This window comes from Struthio camelus, chromosome W (assembly GCF_040807025.1).
Source record: "Struthio camelus isolate bStrCam1 chromosome W, bStrCam1.hap1, whole genome shotgun sequence".
NCBI lineage: Eukaryota > Metazoa > Chordata > Aves > Struthioniformes > Struthionidae > Struthio > Struthio camelus.
Genome location: NC_090981.1, coordinates 40,410,080 through 40,428,485, shown reverse-complemented (window position 1 = coordinate 40,428,485; position 18,406 = coordinate 40,410,080). Strand labels below are relative to the sequence as shown.

The window sequence follows — 18,406 nt, the reverse complement described above, 5'->3', positions numbered from 1 at the left end:
CTGGTATACCACAAGCCACAGAATACCCTTATTGCACTAGAGTAAACTTGGGGTCCGCAGTGTGTCACAGGGAGAGAGAGAGAGAGAGAGGAAAGCAAAGGTTTCACCAGTGTTTTGGGCCTTTGCCATCACAGGGAATTTGTTAGATGAAAGTGAGCAGTGCTCACTGCCCCGGGAGGTCCAAGATCCCTCTTTCTGTGCGTGATCCTGAGCTCGTGGGCAAGGAGTAGCGAGCACGTGGCTCAGCGCTTTCCAGGCCTGCAGCGTGTCCCCGCGGCGCGCTCTGCTGCAGGGGGAAAAAGCCTGGGGGGATGGAAGCAGCTCTCCTGGTTCCCTCCGGCTGAAGCGTGGGGCTAATTTATTAAATAGTGGTCTAGAGTATATCAAATACATGCTGATCCAGCCTCTACTTTTGGGTGCCCCAAGGGGATATCAACAAGTCAGACACTTGCAGCCTCTTTATGGTGAGCTTACGTTTCGAGCCCCAGGTTCGCCCTGTCCTGTCAGTGTGTTGCTGCTTTACTCTGACATGGTTCCGCGTTCTGGTCTCCAAGACCCGCTGTTTGTGAGAAGCGATTATAGGACTTCAGTGGCTGCAAACCTCCCTGTAATTTCTTGCCTGCATTTATCTGTGATTACTTTATACTAATTTGATTTTTTTCTTTTTTTTTAAATTAAAGCTGATGTTTATTTCTCAAGGAGAGAATATAATTATATATATTTAGAGAACTGCCAAAAAACCTTTTAACCTATGATTCTCCAGGCTAGACAAAGCAAATTCTTAATAGAAGTTTTGATTTTGTTTTGTTTTGTTTTTTGGGTTGGTTTTTTTTTTGGAAAGGTAATTTTCTCGATGATTCTAGTAGCCTTTGTAGTGCCCTATTTTTTTCAATTTAAATTTCTTTTTTTTGAGCATGACCAGAGCATGACATGCTGCTTTTACTGAGGTTGAATCAGTGCCTTGTAGGGATGATGCTAGTAATTTCTTTCTATTAGTCTAAATGTACTTTGCCTGCAGGAGCATAGAATGACCACAGCTTTAGCAAATTCAGGACTGCAGACAGTTCCCTCTCTACCACTAGAGAGGAGGAAGAATGAAATTGGTGTTCTTAGTGTGAGATGCTTTTATTTGGAGGAGATATACTATAGAATTGGGAAGAAGAGGTTCCCTTTTTAGGGACTATTGGAGTTATGCGTCTTTCCTAATATAAGAATAGAGTCATCTAGTTCCTCTCATTTTGAACATATTGAGTCCCATTACATATATACTTCTGTAGAGGAAGTAGAGTCCTAAAGGAAAGTCTTTGAAGTTTGACTTTGTCCTTGTTCCCATAACTAAAAGACATCTGGACAGTAAAACAAGCTACCTAAGAGTCTTTAAAGGAACCCATCTTAGTTCAGAGCTAAACTGATTACCATATAATAGCATCAAAAGCTAGATTAGAATTTTTTCTGAAGAGGTGATTTAGAAATAAAATTCATTCATCATACAGTAGAATTTGATGGGCTAATTTTTCCTCCTAGGCATAAAGATTTTATAGCAACAGTGCCAATATAAAATGCACAAGTGCAGGTTACAACATTTGCCTGAAATCTCAGAGTTGTTATAGTAGGGAAAAAGACTGCAGCGTCGTCACATGCGTTTGTTCATTCTGCTAGCTGTGCTTTGGTACCATTGTATGCTGTTTCTAACTCTGTAACAAACGCAGTAATCAGGCATTCATTCATGTAGGCTGAAGTAGCTAACGGTTCCCTTTTTTGGCACAAATGGCTGAAATATATTGGGTGTGAACATAAACAAAAGTGTTTGATTGCCATTTGCATATTGTATACATTCTTTTAACAGATGTGAAGAGAAAGTTTGTAGCAGTTGCGCATTGCTTTTTGAGATCCATTCAAGAATATTGTCTTCTCATGGCTGCGTGTTTATTTAGGGAATATTGGACCTTTGTAAAGGGGAAGGAGACATTATGAATTTGAGAGTAAGTTGCTCGGTTTCTCTTGTATGTAGAAAAATAAGTGAACGGATCCAGAAGGTAGTTTGCTAGGTTTCATTTAAATTTCACCATGCTAATTATAAGATAATTATATTTGTTGTTTTTAATTGTTGCAAATGCATATAGTTGCATTGGTCACTGCACAACTTAACAGTTCAAAGTTTGCCCCATAAAGGTGCCCAGATTCTAAAAAGAACCATGTAAGGAGAAAGCCAGAGATGCACTGTTTTAAAAAAACAAAAACAAACCACCAGAAACAACACACACCTTATCCTCCTACATACATAGTTTACTGATTGCTTGGTGATAATTCCATCATGGCTTTGATTTTTGATAGTAGTAATTGCTCTTTATGAGAGAGAGTTTGTTTTCAAACAGAGAGGGTAGTATCCTGTACTCGTTAACATCATAAAATCCCGTGAAGTTTTGTTCTGTAAACTATGTTCTGAAGAAAGGTCAATGAAAAGGCGAAATGTGTGAATGAGAGAAAACATAAAGCAACAGAAGTCAGTGCAGCCTTGACGTTGTCCTGTGTTTGAAAGAAGCCCCTATCAGATGCCCAGAGAAGAGCGTGAGAACAGGGCAAGTGAGTTGAGTTACTTCCCCCGAACGTGCTTCTAGCAATTTGCAGTTCAGGGGCTTCCTCAGGCACAGCTGGTATCCTCGCCCGTCTAGTCTGTGGTGGATATTTCCACAGTTTAAGTAACGCATTTTCTTAGTTTGAAATATTATAGTTAGGAGGAGGCTGTTCCAACAGGGTTCATGGAAAGCAGCATTTGATATTTTGAACCTTGTTTATATTTTTCAGGTGTTAAATTCTTGTGACTGGTAGTTGTATTTATTGTTTTGGTCTCTAAATGGACCTATTACAATGAGTTTCTATATTTTGCATTCATTGTACTTGATCTGTATCCTTCCTACAATGAATGAACCTGTATTTTCAGCATTTAGCGTAAGTTAAGAGATTTTTGATAACTTTGTGTTCAAAATATTTAACTTTTTTAAAAAGGAAAAGCTTACATAACTGAAAATTTTGTAGTTTCGTAGTCAAACTCGCTATGCTTTAAATACAGTGAACAATTATCACATCTAAAAATGTTGTTTTCCTCATTGTAAGAGAGAGATCTAAGCATATCTGTTAGGGCTGCTGTTTGCTAGCGTGCCATTTAGTTTGTCAGGATGGTAAGGTGTTAACTCAGTGTAGCACTTTCCTATCTGCTGCCTTCTATTATGTCAAAATAACTTTTAGTCCAGGATTCAAGTATTTTCCTATTTACTGATTTTCTGTATTGTTTGCATATCTGGCAGTAGAATAAAAGAGGGTGGTATCTCAGGATTTAATTTCAAGTAGTTCTCTTAAACTACTAAAATCTAAAATTCTACAGGGAGTCAGATTTTGTTTAAATCTATTAATGTTTAAATACATTGCAAAGTAATTTTAGTATTGCATTAATGATGCTGCTCTTAGATGGAGAATATGGCAGAGGTCAGAGCGTTCCTTTTAATTGACTGACTTTTTATGTTGCTTTATTTCAGAGAAGACTGTTTGGAAAATTGGATAGAACTCAGACTGCTGACGCAGTTTATACTGATGGGAAGCATATAGGCTAATATTGAACCTAAATAGAGAATGAAGTAGTAGCCAGTTTATAAAATGCAAGACAATTTCTTGTCGTAAACTGAGTTTCTTTCTTCTTACGGTTTGGGGTTTTTAATCTTTGCATCATTTGGAAAAAAAATTCTGCCGCTAGAAAGTCTTGACTCTAATGTTGTACAAACTGTCCCTCAGATGTGCTGAGTAACTGTGCAGTGCAGAACAGATTTCTTTTGAGGTAATTTAATGTCTGATCAGTATAATATATTGGTGCTTGGGAAAGTGTTTATTAGGTTAAGTATAAATATTGAAATTTAGAAGCACACTTTGATATCTATTATTGGATAATTTTTAACACTTCTCTTCCCTCTCCTCCTTCCTTCCCCATACGTATGTAGCTGTACATAATTCTTCACAGGACTGCACTTTTTGGCTTTTGAAGTAGGAATCCCAGGATGTTTTGTTTGCAGGTGAAAAAATGGGTCATTTGGTACTGGATGCTGTTATCCTGACTCTTTCTTATTTGTAGGATTAAAGCAGAAAAACTGTGTGGATGCTTAGTTTTAGATTACTGGAGCTACAGTAACATAGCCATATGTGAGGATGATTAAAGTGCAGATTAAGCTTTGAAGGGAGGCGTTTCTGAATATCTGCATCTATTTTACATATTATTGTTTTCTGTTGGTCAAATAGATATAATTATGCTGCTAAAAAAGGTGACTGTTTTGAAACTTAATTCTGCTGCTTACATGTGCTCTTTATAATAGGAACACAGATCAGTTTCTTCTTTAAGGTACATGCATTTATAATTTAATGCAATATATTGCAGTTCAATAATCTTTTGCGCAGAAGAACATTCCAAGGTCTTAAGTACAGCAATCTTAAAAAAATCTCTGTTAAAATGGAATTGTGGCTGATGATACATACTGACCTTTTAGAAGTTCAGTATAACAATTTGCTAGCTTCGGAGCTGCATATTTCAGAATGCTTGATTACTTCATCGCTGCTATTAACCCTTATCAATTTCCTTTCCGTTCTGCAGCTGAAGTTCAGAGCACCTCACTAATTGATGCACAAAGCTTAAATCTCTGCTCTCTTGAATATGCTGTGCGGATGCCAACAGCTTGCTCTTTGGTTATTTGGTTGCATAACCTTTAGTAACCCTGCCAGCCTACACCAGCTATGTGATTGTCTCTCTTAAGGATCAGATTTAAAACTCTGGGATACGTCCTGCGCTGAAAATGGTGCCCATGTGTTTAAGCAATTGCACTGATGGTAGCTGCCTCCTACCACTGCTGTTTGCAGATTGCCTGACTGCCCAGAAGAGCAGAGAAATGTTTTATCATGTGATAGTGACATAAAGGGATTGCCTGGTGGAGTGGAAGAAGATGGCATTCTTGCCTCTTGACGTGCAACAGGGCTGCTAAGCAGAGCCTGCTAAATCTGATGTTTCTCTCTTCCTCTGTGCTGGGAAAAAACTGTATTTTAGGATAGTAAAATACTTGGGGGGCTGTGGCATGATCTGAGAGTCTGCTCTCCAGTTCAGAGGCAACTAAGTTAGTTCCCAAGTAGCCCACCGGTGAAGACGGCAGAGTGTCCATCCCTGATTCATAGAGTGGTTGTGGAGGAGTGAGACCATGCTCTCTGCCTTCCACGTGGGTGGTGGCAGGTGAGGCGCTGCAATTCCTGGCTTTGTATGGCAGGGCTGCTCCAGGAATGAGTGAGTTTGTGTCACTTGTGATGGATGGGAGAATGGTTTCCATGTTTTAGTACAGAGCAGTATGTCACTGAAAACTCCTGGCACTTAAATGCTCTTAGATTTATGTGTATCTGAGTGCACAATCAAATCCTCATATTCTCCCTTTTGCATATGACATAAAGTTTTAAGGACTCTTAGATTTAGCTGTCTTCAAGGCCATAGGCCTCTGATTGCTAGTCTGTTGTAACGGCTGAAGCCTGTGGAGCTGCCGAACTTTGTTGAATTCCTCACCTGTAGTATTTGTTAGCAGTTATCGGGGCAAGTGGCACTGCAGTTCTGCAGCTATGGGGCATTGTGCTTGACGAACAAGACGGGCACTCGGTTTCCCAGCATCTTATGTTTTGCTTATGTGTTTACTCTTTGTTTCCCTGTGGTGGCTGAAATCTAACCATCGTGCTGGTCTATGAGAGTAGACGTGGGCTAACTCTGTCTGCCTCGCACACGCTTTGCTAGTGCCTGATGTGGCAGTATCAAATGACTGCTTTCTCCCTAGCTTACAAGGATGGCTGGATGATTGGGGATACAGAGCAGCAGCATGGTGAATGCGGTGATCTTTGAACTTCGCAGTCTCCAGAGGAGAATGTTGTGTTCAGGTTTTATTGTTATTCTGGAACAAATATGCGGATTTTAAAATGAGGAGCAGACTATCTTGAAGATTTATAAAGTTTGATGGAACATCACACAGTTCAGATTCTGACTATGGAATAGTTTGTTCAAATAAGAAGCATTTCCCCATTGTCTGACTTTAGTCCTGGTATATGAAGATTAAAGTTACAGTTAAAAAACAAAACAAAACAAAACAACGTAGTTCTGACTCAATAACTATCAATTGCTGATCTGGATAAAAACTAGAGGGACTAAATGCTAATAAATATTTATACTTTGTTGGAAGAGAACATGGTTAAAATGTTTTTTTGTTTTTTAACCCCCCAAGTACTTACCTACAAATTTAGGGTAGGATATGGAGATTTCAGCGTTGCTCACTATATGTACCACTAGAAGAATGTGTAGACTTGGGCACTGTAGTGTGCAGTGGGCTGTTTTGAGCGGAGAGAGGGAAAACCTAAGATACTCTGATCACTCTACAGAGTGTACAAGTGCCTTAAAACCTTAATTTCTCCTCTTACTGGAGTCGGTCATAGACTTGTCAGGCTGTGAGCATGGCTTCTGGAATTATCTGGCAGAGCTTGCATTGGAACACAAAATGCGTGAGCAAGTTCTCCTTTCACTCTTTCCGCTTGATCCGAACAGGGCAATGGCAACCCTAAATGCCAGCAACAATGGCAGCCCGTGAGGTATAGGCTGATTTTTCCTAAAATATGTTCAGTTTTTTTGGTCCTTTAAATCTTACTTAAATACAATAAATTCTTAACTCTTTTACTTGCATATTAATGAGAATGTGGGCTTAGTAAAAAGGTTTCTTTTAAGAAAAAAAAAAAAGAAAGGACTTGCCTTCAGGGAAACAGAAGTTTTATTTACTGATCTTATGATTATTCTTTTGCAGTGAAATAAATGCCCGGCTTGATGCTGTGTCTGAAATTCTCCTCTCAGAATCCAGTGTGTTTGGTCAGATTCAAAATCTTCTTTGTAAGCTGCCAGATATAGAAAGAGGACTCTGCAGTGTTTTTCACAAAAAGGTATATCAATAATTATGAAAAATAACGGTTTTCTAAATGTAGTCATCCTTTCTAAATGAATTTTCATAGTTTTTGCACGTTTATTTAAAATATTTTATTCTTAGCGTCAACAAGACTAAGGCTTACACAGTAAAGGAGTAGAAGTTAACAAAAATGATTTCTGCCTCATGGTACTTGTATCAGTGATGCATTGTTTTGAAGAAGTGCCTAATTAGGTTTAGAGAATAGATGCGCTTTGCTGATGCTAACAGGAAAAACATCTTTAGCGTGTTCATGCTTCAGTCACTGGATTCAATGAAATGGGATGATGCAATAGGTCCATATGCCATCAATTATTTCCCTTTAAAGCAATCGATTACACTCTGTATGCTTACCTAAAATCACACTTGCAAGTGAAACTGCTTGGCTGTAATTAGTTGTTTTCAGATGAATGTTAATTTTGTTTGTAAATTTGGTGATCTGGATCTTGCTTGCACGTTTTAATAAGAACTGCTTGTAATGAGACACTGGCAGTTCTTAGTTGAAGCAGATTAATGTGCTAATAGCACCTGTGCTGTACTTCATGTTCTTTTATTTCACTGTTGTATTTAGAGATTTTGACAGTTTGTTTTAGATAAAGGAATAAGTGGGCAAAGTTGCAGTTTCTTTGGGTGGTATAGCACAAAGCTTCATCTGTCTGAAAATCTGAAACTCAGTTCTTGGATAAGTTTTTGGGGCCCTAATGTGTTACAGCATTACGTACATGGAGAGACTTACAAATTTCAATGAGTTGTTACAGAGATCCAGCCGTAGTGAAGTGTATGAAAAGATGCTGAAACATGCTATATCCACATGATACAATTGCCCTTTAAAAATAACTATAGTCAGGAATTAGATAATTCACTTTTTAGTGGTTTAACTCATTTCAGGTTGAGTGGTATGACATAAGGTTTATAGGGCTAGATCCGCATTTCACACCATGCTGGCAATCCTCCGCTGCTATCTTGCGCTGCCTTTTTCATGCTAGCGTGCCTGTCTGGTTCTCCAGGAGTCCCAGCCTGTTGTCGGGCGCTGTACTTCTCTCAGCTTTACAGCTACCGTGTTAGGTGGAAACATTCAGAGGTCTTGGATTTTCTTATCATTTTGGAATGAGGAGACAGTGTAGTCCATCTTAAGAACTGTAACATGAAAATATGCATTTGTGTAGCGAAACAGATGTTGAAAAGAAGCTGCAGGAACAGAGAAGTGCTCCAGCAGAATCCTTAAGAAGGGCATATGAAGGGGCAAAAAGTTCTCTTGCTCAAAGCATCGAATTTTCCTTTGACTTAGCTTCCCTTGGTAAAAACTAATTTGTTATCCACTGCATGGCACTGTGGACAGTGCCCAAAGCACTGAGTAATCCCTGTACTACTTCAGGACTCTGAGTGATGACGTTGTCCCTGAAAGAAGGGGTCTGTTTTGAATGAAGAGTCAAAAGCAGGCTCTGGGAAACAGCTTTTGATGTCTAGACAGATAGTGAATGAGTGTTGGGGAAAAGGTCCCTGCAATGTGTATGTGTGCGTACATATATATACTCAAGAAAATTAAATAGCTGATTTTTATAAATTTTTCTTTGGGATATCCAGTGAATGCTGCCATTTCCATTCCCACAAGGAGCCTTTACAGTTCTGTTAACTGCAGATGTCCATCTCCCACATGCTCAAAATGAGGTTCACACTACCCTCTTCCACATCTCTTTGCATTTTCATTCCCTTTAAGGGATCCAAAACTCTCAGCTGAGCACAGTGATGGTTTGACTAAAGGAATTCTAACTCTGGTGATTTACATGCCCCAATGTAGGCTTGTTAATTCAGCTGTAGGAAAAATAGATGAATGCAAAAAATATTTCATTTTTCAGGCTCTTTAGATTTCAGTGATGTTGGTATTTGATGTGGTATGTTTTACAAAGGGAGACATCTGAAATAAATGCACAATGATGGCTAGGTTGGCTCTCAGTCATTTAAAACATCTTTCATTCAGATCAGCTGCTTGCAGAACTTTTATTGTGCAGCAAGCTTTGTACCAGTAAACTCTGGAGGTAACAGGCAAAAAAAAGAAGGCAAAAACGGTGCAGTGTTTTGGAACTGATTTTACACGGCAAAGCATCTTTATGGGAACTGTTGTTGTGAATACCATCTTTGTATGTTTTCCTGGTATGACTGGTACGTTTTTGAATAAGTCCATTGATGATTCTTGTTTGGTAGCATCATTCAGACTTGCCGTTACTAATATGGCCCTTCACAAGCTCCCATTATCCCAAACCCAAACCACCAAAAGCCACGGCTGATGGGATACTAGCAATCCAGGGTCAGAACAGTGTCCTTGCGCAGAAGGGGAGTAGAGGGGGAAGTAGGGTGTTGCACTACCAGCTCCAAGTTTGCCCCAGCCTGGAAAGGGACTGTAGGAATGGGTTTGAGACAGAAGCAACATTACTGTTACTATGGAGACTGGAATTAATACAAGAACTAGTTGTTTTTCTCAGTTCCTGTAGCTCCAGCACCTGACGTCCCCAAATCCCCCCAGACAAACGTTATTGACTGCAGAATGGCTTTGCACATCTTCAGGGCAGGAAAAGGATGGCTGGAGCTGAGGTGTTTGGAGAGCTCTTGATAGCATTCAGCAGACAACTCAAAAGGCAGGACTGAGAGAGAGGGAATTGCCAAGAGCTCTGTATAAACAGTGCCTGGAGCTGATGCAGAAGTATATTTTGCTGGAAGACACATTGGCTCAATGTTTCTATTTTCTGTAACCGGTTCAGCCCTATCCTGCAGCCCCTGGAGAGAGCCACCAAAAAATGCCGTAAAATTTGTTTACCATGCTTTTCTTTTTGCATCCTGCGTCTCAGGACAGTGAAAAAAGGCAGGATCCCACTTCTTCTCTCATTTACCATGATGGCTACTTACCTTTTGCCTTGGAGCGCAGAATGGCAAGAAAGCGGTCAGATGTCCTTTGCTTGAATAGCTTTAAAAGCCAGTACAGGATAAACGTGCCATTAGTACTTTTAGAAACATGTCCTACAGGGCCATTCTGATGTTGCTTGCTGGTTTCATGCTGTGGTGTTTCAGAAGATAAATATTTATACAGACTTGATCCATGAATGTTTATCCAATTTGTACCCTTTGCTCAATAAATATTATTTTTTGAAAAAAGCTTAGTCACCAAAGCAGTGGACAAAAATCATCATAATAAAAGGCCTTTAAATTACAGAAAATATTAAAGTAAAACTCTTTTAGTAAATTCTTACGCAATGGGTGATGTCAGTAACCAAACCTTGCCAGGGTGCGTAACAAAATATCATTTCGGTATGTTCTGCTTCTAGCCCCAGCCGTAGGGGGTCCCTAGCCTGGAGTTCCTTACAGCTTGCTGCGGCTGGAAGAGAAGACCTGTTTGGCTGTGAAGCAGTTTCCTGATGGTGCTTTGCTGCACACTTCCCAGGTTGTTCCTGTGCTTTCTCACCGGTGCAAAATAAAAGGCAGTAGCTGTTACGAGGCGATGCTGTCTCCAGCCTCCTTGTGAGATTTGCCTTTTAGCTTTCCAGTGAAGGCTTTGCTGTCGTGCTGCAACTCGTCAGAGGAGAAAGGGGCTGTTCAGCTAGGCGCTAAGAGTTGTAAAGTTTTCACATAAGCTTATCTACCAGAATGATGCTGAAAAAATGCCTTCCCTGGCAGATATTTCATTAAACAAACTGTTGTGCCTTCAGGAGATCCTAACATCATGATGCTTCCAAAAAACAAATGTTGTATTTCTACTTATTATTTTATTAAATCAATACCTGTTATGTGTTCCCATGAAATTAGTGTTCATATAGAAGGTTTCAAATAAATTCTCCTCATAGCTTCAGCTAACATAAGCCTTAATCTTCAACGTTTTTTTTTTTTTTTCCTTCCACCATACCAGTGTGCAAACTAGTGACTTGGAATACGATGCGTTTATACTCTTTTAAAGAAATCGCATCACAGATATTTTTAGACTTGCAATGCTAAATGCAGATTTGAACAAATTGTTCCCTTTTAAGCTGATTAATATAAACAATCTCATAAAAAGGGGGCATAGTAACCTTAAAATGAAATACCTTGTTTTTCTTGAACCAAAAATAGCATCCTCACCATACTAAAAACACAAAGGTAGTAATTGAAGCTTGAAAAGGGTGATAAACGCAAGCAGCATTTCAACTCCTGTGGTTTTTTTTTAATTATTATTTGAAATGCTTATAGCTCAGAATGGACACTGGCTGTCAGCTGTGCGTCTCTGTGACCCCTTTTTAGATCTGCTGGAAACAATTTCACTAATGCAAACAAGGTCAAACTGCTGTCAGTGTTGCTGGGGGGGTGCTAGGCTTGGCACGCCGCTGAGCATCTTTCATGCATTCTCTTCGGTGGCAGCCCTACCGTTTTCAGTCCTGTTTGAGAAACTGCTGCTTGAACTGTTGTTTGTCACCTCTGTCAACTCTGAGGTTATTCTGCTAGTGCCAGTGAAGCTGTAGGTATCATTAAGGACATTTCAAAATTAGCTTTTTAAAAATAGCCCTGAATAAGTTAGTGAGAATTTTTAGTGAGTGCAAGAATGATCCTGCTTTATGTAAACCATTTTACTGGGTTTTCAAGCTTCTGATTTATAATGAAATTACATATCTCTTCTGTAAAGTTACTTAGGGTTTAAACTGAACCAGTCCCACTTTAAGGCAGCTTAGCTTGTCAGTGTTATTTTAGTGTGTCTGTTCCAAGTTATCTATTTGCTTAGTTAATGAATTCTACAGCGGAGCCATTAAATTTTAGATGCAAACTCCTGCAGTGTTACTTAAATCAAGCCAGAGGAAACAGTAATGCTCTGAAGAAGCACAAAAGCAATGTGTTCGTCCTCTTTCTTAGGAGCTCTATGTTCAACAAGCTTGTTTTCAGTGAAGCACATATTTCCCATTCTCCAAAGATACTGTAGGCTGTAGCTTTTAGTCGAATCGGGTAGTTTTAATTCTTAGATGATCATTCTGGTGTGTAGCCAGGCTAGAGCTGCTGTGAGTCACTTCAACACGTTCATTAAGCATCCTTTGAGAAATCTCAAGATAACTTTCAGGGTTATTTCAGGTGTCTTTTGTACATGGCCACATCTTTTTTTTTTTTTCTTTTCTGATTATCTTTCATAAGTGGCACTGCCTTGTCTCTGGCTTATTCTTTTTATTGAAGCTCAAAGAGGTCTTCATGTGTATTCTTAAAAATTTTTCCCTGTCCCACCCTGTTATAGGCAGTGTGCTGGTTAAGTCCTTATCTGGCTCTTTTTCTTGAAGAATAATATTTTTTTTTTTTTTGGGGGGGGGGGTGGGGGGAACAGCACCTGTTCGGTTGATTTATTTGTTGCTCTCCATACTTGCTCATGTTTTTTTTCTAGTCATTGTTCTCCTGTGACTCACTTCATGCTGTTTGTCAAGAACCTGCCATGCAGTTTGCATGGCAGGGCTTCAGCCTTTGCATCTTTGAGTGTATTTTGTAGTCAAGGGAAGTCCGGCAGAATTTTATCTTTTATCTCTGTCAAAGTTGATCGTGATGATACAGTCAGTCATACCATATTTTACTTTGACGTGGTGTCCAAGCCTGGATTTATCATTTATGTGGTCTTTCAGATCTTTTCCGTGTGCTTTGACTTCAAATGCTGTTGACAGATTTATGGCTACATTATTTTGTTTTAGTCTGTTGTCAGAGCTTTTGTAGGATAGAATAAATAAGTTCCAGATTATGAGAAAGATGTTGATAAATTGCAGCAAGCACGAGGGAGAACAAAAGTTTTGACAAGGCTGAGTAATGGATTGATTTATGAAGAAAGATTAAAAGATTATAGTTTAGTTAAATTGATGATTAAAAGGAGAGCAGAAGGTTTAAGAGCTATCTATCTAGAGGGTGTTAACAGCAAAGAGGGAGTGGAATTACTTAGTGCAATACAGAAGAGTAAAACTGGAGGTATTGAGTTTAGTTTAATGGAAGGAAAATTTAGGCTCTCAGACAAAACTGTTATGTGATGAGATTTAGTGCTTTGTGGATTAGTTTCTGAATGGAAGTGGTAAGCACATCGTTTCTTGGACTATTAAAAGCCCAAGACTAGACAAAAGAAAACTCATACAGAACAACAGTGCAGTTGCCAGAAGACCACCTAAAGGGTCTCTTCCATCTTTAACCTCCATGAATCTGAAGGAATGATGATCTTAAGTTTTCCAATAACTTTAGAATGTAATCTTAGCTCTCTGGCCTTCTGAAATGTCATGATTAAATTGCAGATTTCTCTAGTAAGTCTCTCTCAGCCTTGCCTGACTGGTGGTAATGAGTTCTGTTTTGTAGCATGCAACAGTATTTTGGGTTTGTTGGAGAGCATCTAAAAGACCTTTGACTTTATGATAACTTCTGATGTCTTCACTGAGCTGTGTGATAGAATATATTTTAAATCGTCAGGAATGATTTTTCTTTGATTTTGTTTCATAGCTTTTATGATAGAACAAGCGTAAGTCAACACCGCGATTAACCTTAAACTTTGTCAACGATAAGGCTAGAATGAAAGTTGCTTACAACTTCCAGTATCTGTAGTAGATTGTCAGGGCTGCAGGTTTATGTGTCTCTTTTCTGTGTTTATACTGCCCAGGGGCCGCTCTTCCGTCACTGGTCCCGGCATTGATGTGTATTTAATGAGAAGAGAGTTAAGGCTGTAACTGGAGTGTACTTGATTTCGGAGTGTACTTGAATTCTGTGTTTTGTGATTTTTCAGAAGGTTGGGTTTAGCCAGCCTTCACGTTCTGAAAGGCTAGTAGGTATTACTGAGCAAATTCGTCTCAGGATTAACATATTTGGGGAGGGAGAGTTAATGCTTATTTCCAAGATTTTCCCTAATGCTTGCTCCCATGTGTGGGAAGAGAAGTTGTTCAGGAGGAGTTAGCTACAATGCAATAGATGGGAGAATTACCTTAATTTTTATATAAAGGCATGGGAGGAAAGAGAAATTTACCTCTGGAGAGAAAATTAAGAGAGGGGATGATGAAATAAAATATTAGATATGTTTTATGAAATCCTGGTTCACTGAAGCCTACGTGTTCTGTGATCAGTGATATAATTATTAGCACAAGATACTGACCAGAAATCAAGTTCCAGACTGTATATCACTTAGGAGGGAGAGAGAAAAATGTGGGAAGAGAAAGAAGCAACAAACTTTGGCTTACAGAGAGGGCAGAATAAAGGCACCTTTGTGTTCAGTATATCCTGCTCCCTTCCTTGCATCCTCGGAGCAGGTGAGGAAAATAAACTGTTTTTTCAGTGTTGTCAATTGGTCAATAGAGAAATTCAGAGGACTGAACACAAACTGTTTCTACAGATCAGTAACCTATGAAAAAACATCGGCATAATTATTTATGGACAACTTTTTCCAAACCTTCTGAAGTGGAAATGTCCTGGAGTCCAGCTGAAGTCAGCAGGGTGTGAAGTCATAAGTGTCTCAGAGGGCTAGGTTTTCATTTGACATGCAAATACAGTGTTGCTGTTTGTACAAATACAAACTTACTTCTGTAAAAGCAAAGTCAGAGAGAGAATTGCTATTATCCAATTTCCAGGTGAGGCATGAGGAATTTAGGTAAATAAATGTTGAACGGGAAGATGGAGAGGAAGAGGTAGGAATGTTGCAGAATGTAAGTTGTTTTGTTGTAGGGTTTTTAACTACTAGCAAAATCCTGATCCTGATGGCTAATTCTTGAAAATGAGCCAAAGGTAACAGCCTCTGCTGACGCTGAGGAGTAGAATCTGGTAGCAAAATACTTGAGCTGCATCAGAAGTAATATTAATGGTTTAAAAAAAAAAAAAAGAAAAAGAAAAAAGGGAGAGAGAAGAGTACGTAAGTTGTTTCTCTCTGACAAGTTGCTGCTTTAAAGGAATCCATATTTGTTTTTACTACTCTGTGGGCATCAGGAAGCAGTCCATGAAAGCATTGTGAGTTATTTCACTTGGCTCTGAGGAGTGCTCTGGGGGTTCCTATTTGGTGATACCCTGGCCAACTGCATAAAGGAGACAGGAGAATCTCTTTCATACTTCCGTAGAGACGAGAAGATGAAAGATGAAGACCGCGTTAGTGAGTTCTTTATTCTCAATTCCTTATCCAGAAATGTGCAATCGCATGGAGGTACTGGGATCCCTGTGGTAGGGTCCATCTTATGCGATAGACATGGGTGTAACCAGCCAGAGACTGAAGTTGACAATAGCAACAAGCACTTTTAAGCAGTGACTGCTGGATTCCTCTTTCTGTGGTTTTTTCACTTTTCTTTCTTGTGGTGGTGTTCCAAAACTCTCTCTCCTTGTCCGTAACCTTGCCTTTCCAAACTCTCTCTTGCCAAAACTGCAGCCTGAAGTTTCACATAAGAGCACACAGATGCATAGGCCCTCGTGGACAAGTTGTACTCATGAAATTGCTCAACCTACTTGCTCGCTGTTCGCACATTATTAGCCCATTTTTCTGCTCTTTATTTTGTCTGCTATGTATGTATCCATCCAGCAACAAGAATAACTGAGATCTATCCTTAACTATTTCCTAAGTACAATGGCTAAAACAATTAGCATGTCTTATTAACCTTCTGAATGTGATAAGATTGTCTAGTTGTATTACAGTATGTGTGCTTTAAATGTTTTGTCTGATTTTAAAAAAAAAAGTAAGATTTAATGAAAATATAATACATTATAATGATTTAGACATTGTCTCCCTTCACAGTGTTCAACCCAAGAGTTCTTCTTGATAGTCAGCACCCTGTCTCGTCTGGAGCTGGAAATTCAAGCTCTTGTTCCAGTCATACATTCTCACGTGAAAACTCCCCTTTTACAAAACACGCTGTTGGAAATCCCAGAATTTCTCTCCCCAGTAAAACATTATTTAAAGATACTTAATGAAGAAGCAGCGAAGTAAGTAGAGAAAATAAATGAATCTTCCATGCCTCGTAAGCTTTCTAATTGGAGGTACTCAATGTTATACAAATTACACATCTTGTTTTAATACATTAGTTTTATATTTTTGGTTTTGTATTTATATAAGTACCACTGCTTATAGTTAAAACAGAAGCTGTTGTTTTCTGCAGTTTATGCATATAATTTTTTAAGTTAAACAATGGAGGCAAGTATTTTGTCCAGTGCGCTCTACCCAATCTTCTTGTAGGCAGGGGGGTGCTTATGAACATGAAGGGGAGAGCTAAAAGTATGGAGCTTGTATGCCTTGTCATCTTAATTCTGTCTTTTCTTATTCCGAGAAAAAAAGCGAATAGAAAGGAAGAAGATGTTAGATTGGAATGAATGTATATTATATGGCATAAAGTCTTTAAGTAGTTTGTTACATACTGTTTCTTCTGAAGAGATGCTATCTCCATTGTTATCCCTAGGTCCTACTTCTAAGCCTAGGAAGAATAAGGCAAGAGGGAAGAGATGCAGAACAATAGAACAAGAACATGAGTTCAGTAAGGGAGGGATATATAAAAGCCTGTGAGGGACAGGATTTAAGAGGAGGATCTTGGGGCCAGTAAAAGTCATGGTCTTTTAGAAGAAATAGTATAACATCATCTATAAAAGGTTCCTTCATGTGCTGTGCCCAAGGGAAGCATGTTTGACTTGCACAGCCAACCTTTCTGAGTACTTGTCTTTGCAGGTTTTTGATCTCCTTTCGGTGTAGTTTTGTTTATATTACATGTGGAAAGGACATTCTGAACACAAAATGAACGTCATACAGCTTAACATTCAGATCTCCTAAGCTTTCCTGCTGTGAGCAAGTTTCATTTAACTTTTTTAAACATTTCTGTACATGTAATATGAGATTTAATTACTGTGGTATACTTGAAGGTTCTTTGATGAAAGATGCAATGTAAGGTTTAATGTATATTTATGTTGAGGCAGCAAAGTCATTGATTAGGTTTTTTTCTAACAGATTAAAAACAAACTTCTATTTTATTTGTAAGATCTTGTTATCTTTCTTCAGCTGAGATAGAAAAATTCAGAGGTAAAGTCTAGAACTTCTTTTATTTGTTCCTGAATCAGAGACAGATGTGAGGTCTATTAATTTTGAAGTTCAAAGAGTAGAAATATTTGCTTTGTCCTGTTGGACAGGTGGGATTATAAGATTTCTACTGATATATGATATCCAATGATAGTTGTGGCAGGTTATGACAAAACAGACTTTATCTTAATGATACCAGATTTACTGTAGGTAGGTTTAAAAAATGTTTTTTCTACCGTTGTGTTCATGGTGACTAGAATATGCTTTAAATAGAAGATATAATAGTATAAATAGAACATATTTTCATCTGCAGAATGCAAAGATTTTGTTTGAGATGCCTTTGAATAACCTACCTTTTGGCCTTTATTGCCACACAAGTTTGAGATGCATATTATTTGTGCTGAAAAACCTTTCTTTAGCATAATTCTGATGACCGTTTGACCTGCTTGAGCAGGGCGGTTGTACTAGATGATCTCCAGAGGTCCGTTCCAGCCTTGGCCATTTTATGATTCTATGGCACAAATACATACATACATACACACACACACACATATATATGTGTGTGTGTGTAGACATATACATATGTAGATATGCACACACACTTGCACACATGCACATATATATACACACTGCATCATGTGTTAATTTTATTTTGTGATATAGGTGTGTATTCATAAAAATCTGTAGTGCTTTTCAAGAATCTCTCTCTGCTCCAGAGTTTTTGTAGGGGGTTAGTGTTTTGTTTTGTTTTTTACTGTCAACTTTTAGATTTTGATAGGCAGTTATCACATGGGAGTGACAGAGTTTTCACGATCAGTTTCTGGCTACTAGCTATTTTTTTTCCCCCTCATTTCCATGGAAACAGGTCTAATTAGCACAAAATCGTTTCTAAAAATTATTACTGTATTCTAAAATGGTGACTTTACTGTCACTTATATAATGATTATGCCCATATAATCAGAAATCAAAGTTTAGCTCTATGTTATCTGTCTGGTCACTGGTTCTAGTTGTAGTTTCACTCTTAGACAAAGGGGTGTTGAGCTAGGCACCAAACAAGACTTTATTACCTCCATGTTTTATGACCTTCAGTTTGCTAATTACTTGCTCTCCAAATAAGAGATTTCATAGTAATTATGTAATTAACTGGTACGTTTTTGTACTTGCTCTAAAATGCAAATGTATTTTTAAATTAACTTAAAGCTGATGGTTCTACTTCTTATTGTTTGCCTGATGCTTATTTAAATAAGTTAAATTGTTGTTGTTTTTGATGACAACCTTATTTTTAATAGCTTTTTCGACTTCCCAATTTTAAACATTTGAATGGCATTTTCTATTCCAGGTTTCAATCCTGAGCTGAGATAGCACAGCCAAAACAATTCCGTCATTCTCTGACGTTCTCTGAGACTAGAAA

The 18,406-nt window shown here is 38.5% G+C and overlaps 1 protein-coding gene across 12 annotated transcripts in view; it reads left to right on the top strand.

Annotated features, from left to right (window-relative positions):
* LOC138060926 (DNA mismatch repair protein Msh3-like) overlaps positions 1 to 18,406 on the top strand; it is a 113,465-nt gene that overhangs the window by 52,686 nt on the left and 42,373 nt on the right. For all 12 annotated transcript variants that reach the window (XM_068926320.1, XM_068926329.1, XM_068926332.1 and 9 more), the window contains 2 exons: positions 6,855 to 6,987; positions 15,730 to 15,917. In XM_068926320.1, the coding sequence (XP_068782421.1) occupies positions 6,855 to 6,987; positions 15,730 to 15,917 (321 nt within the window). The remainder of the gene's footprint in view (positions 1 to 6,854; positions 6,988 to 15,729; positions 15,918 to 18,406) is intronic.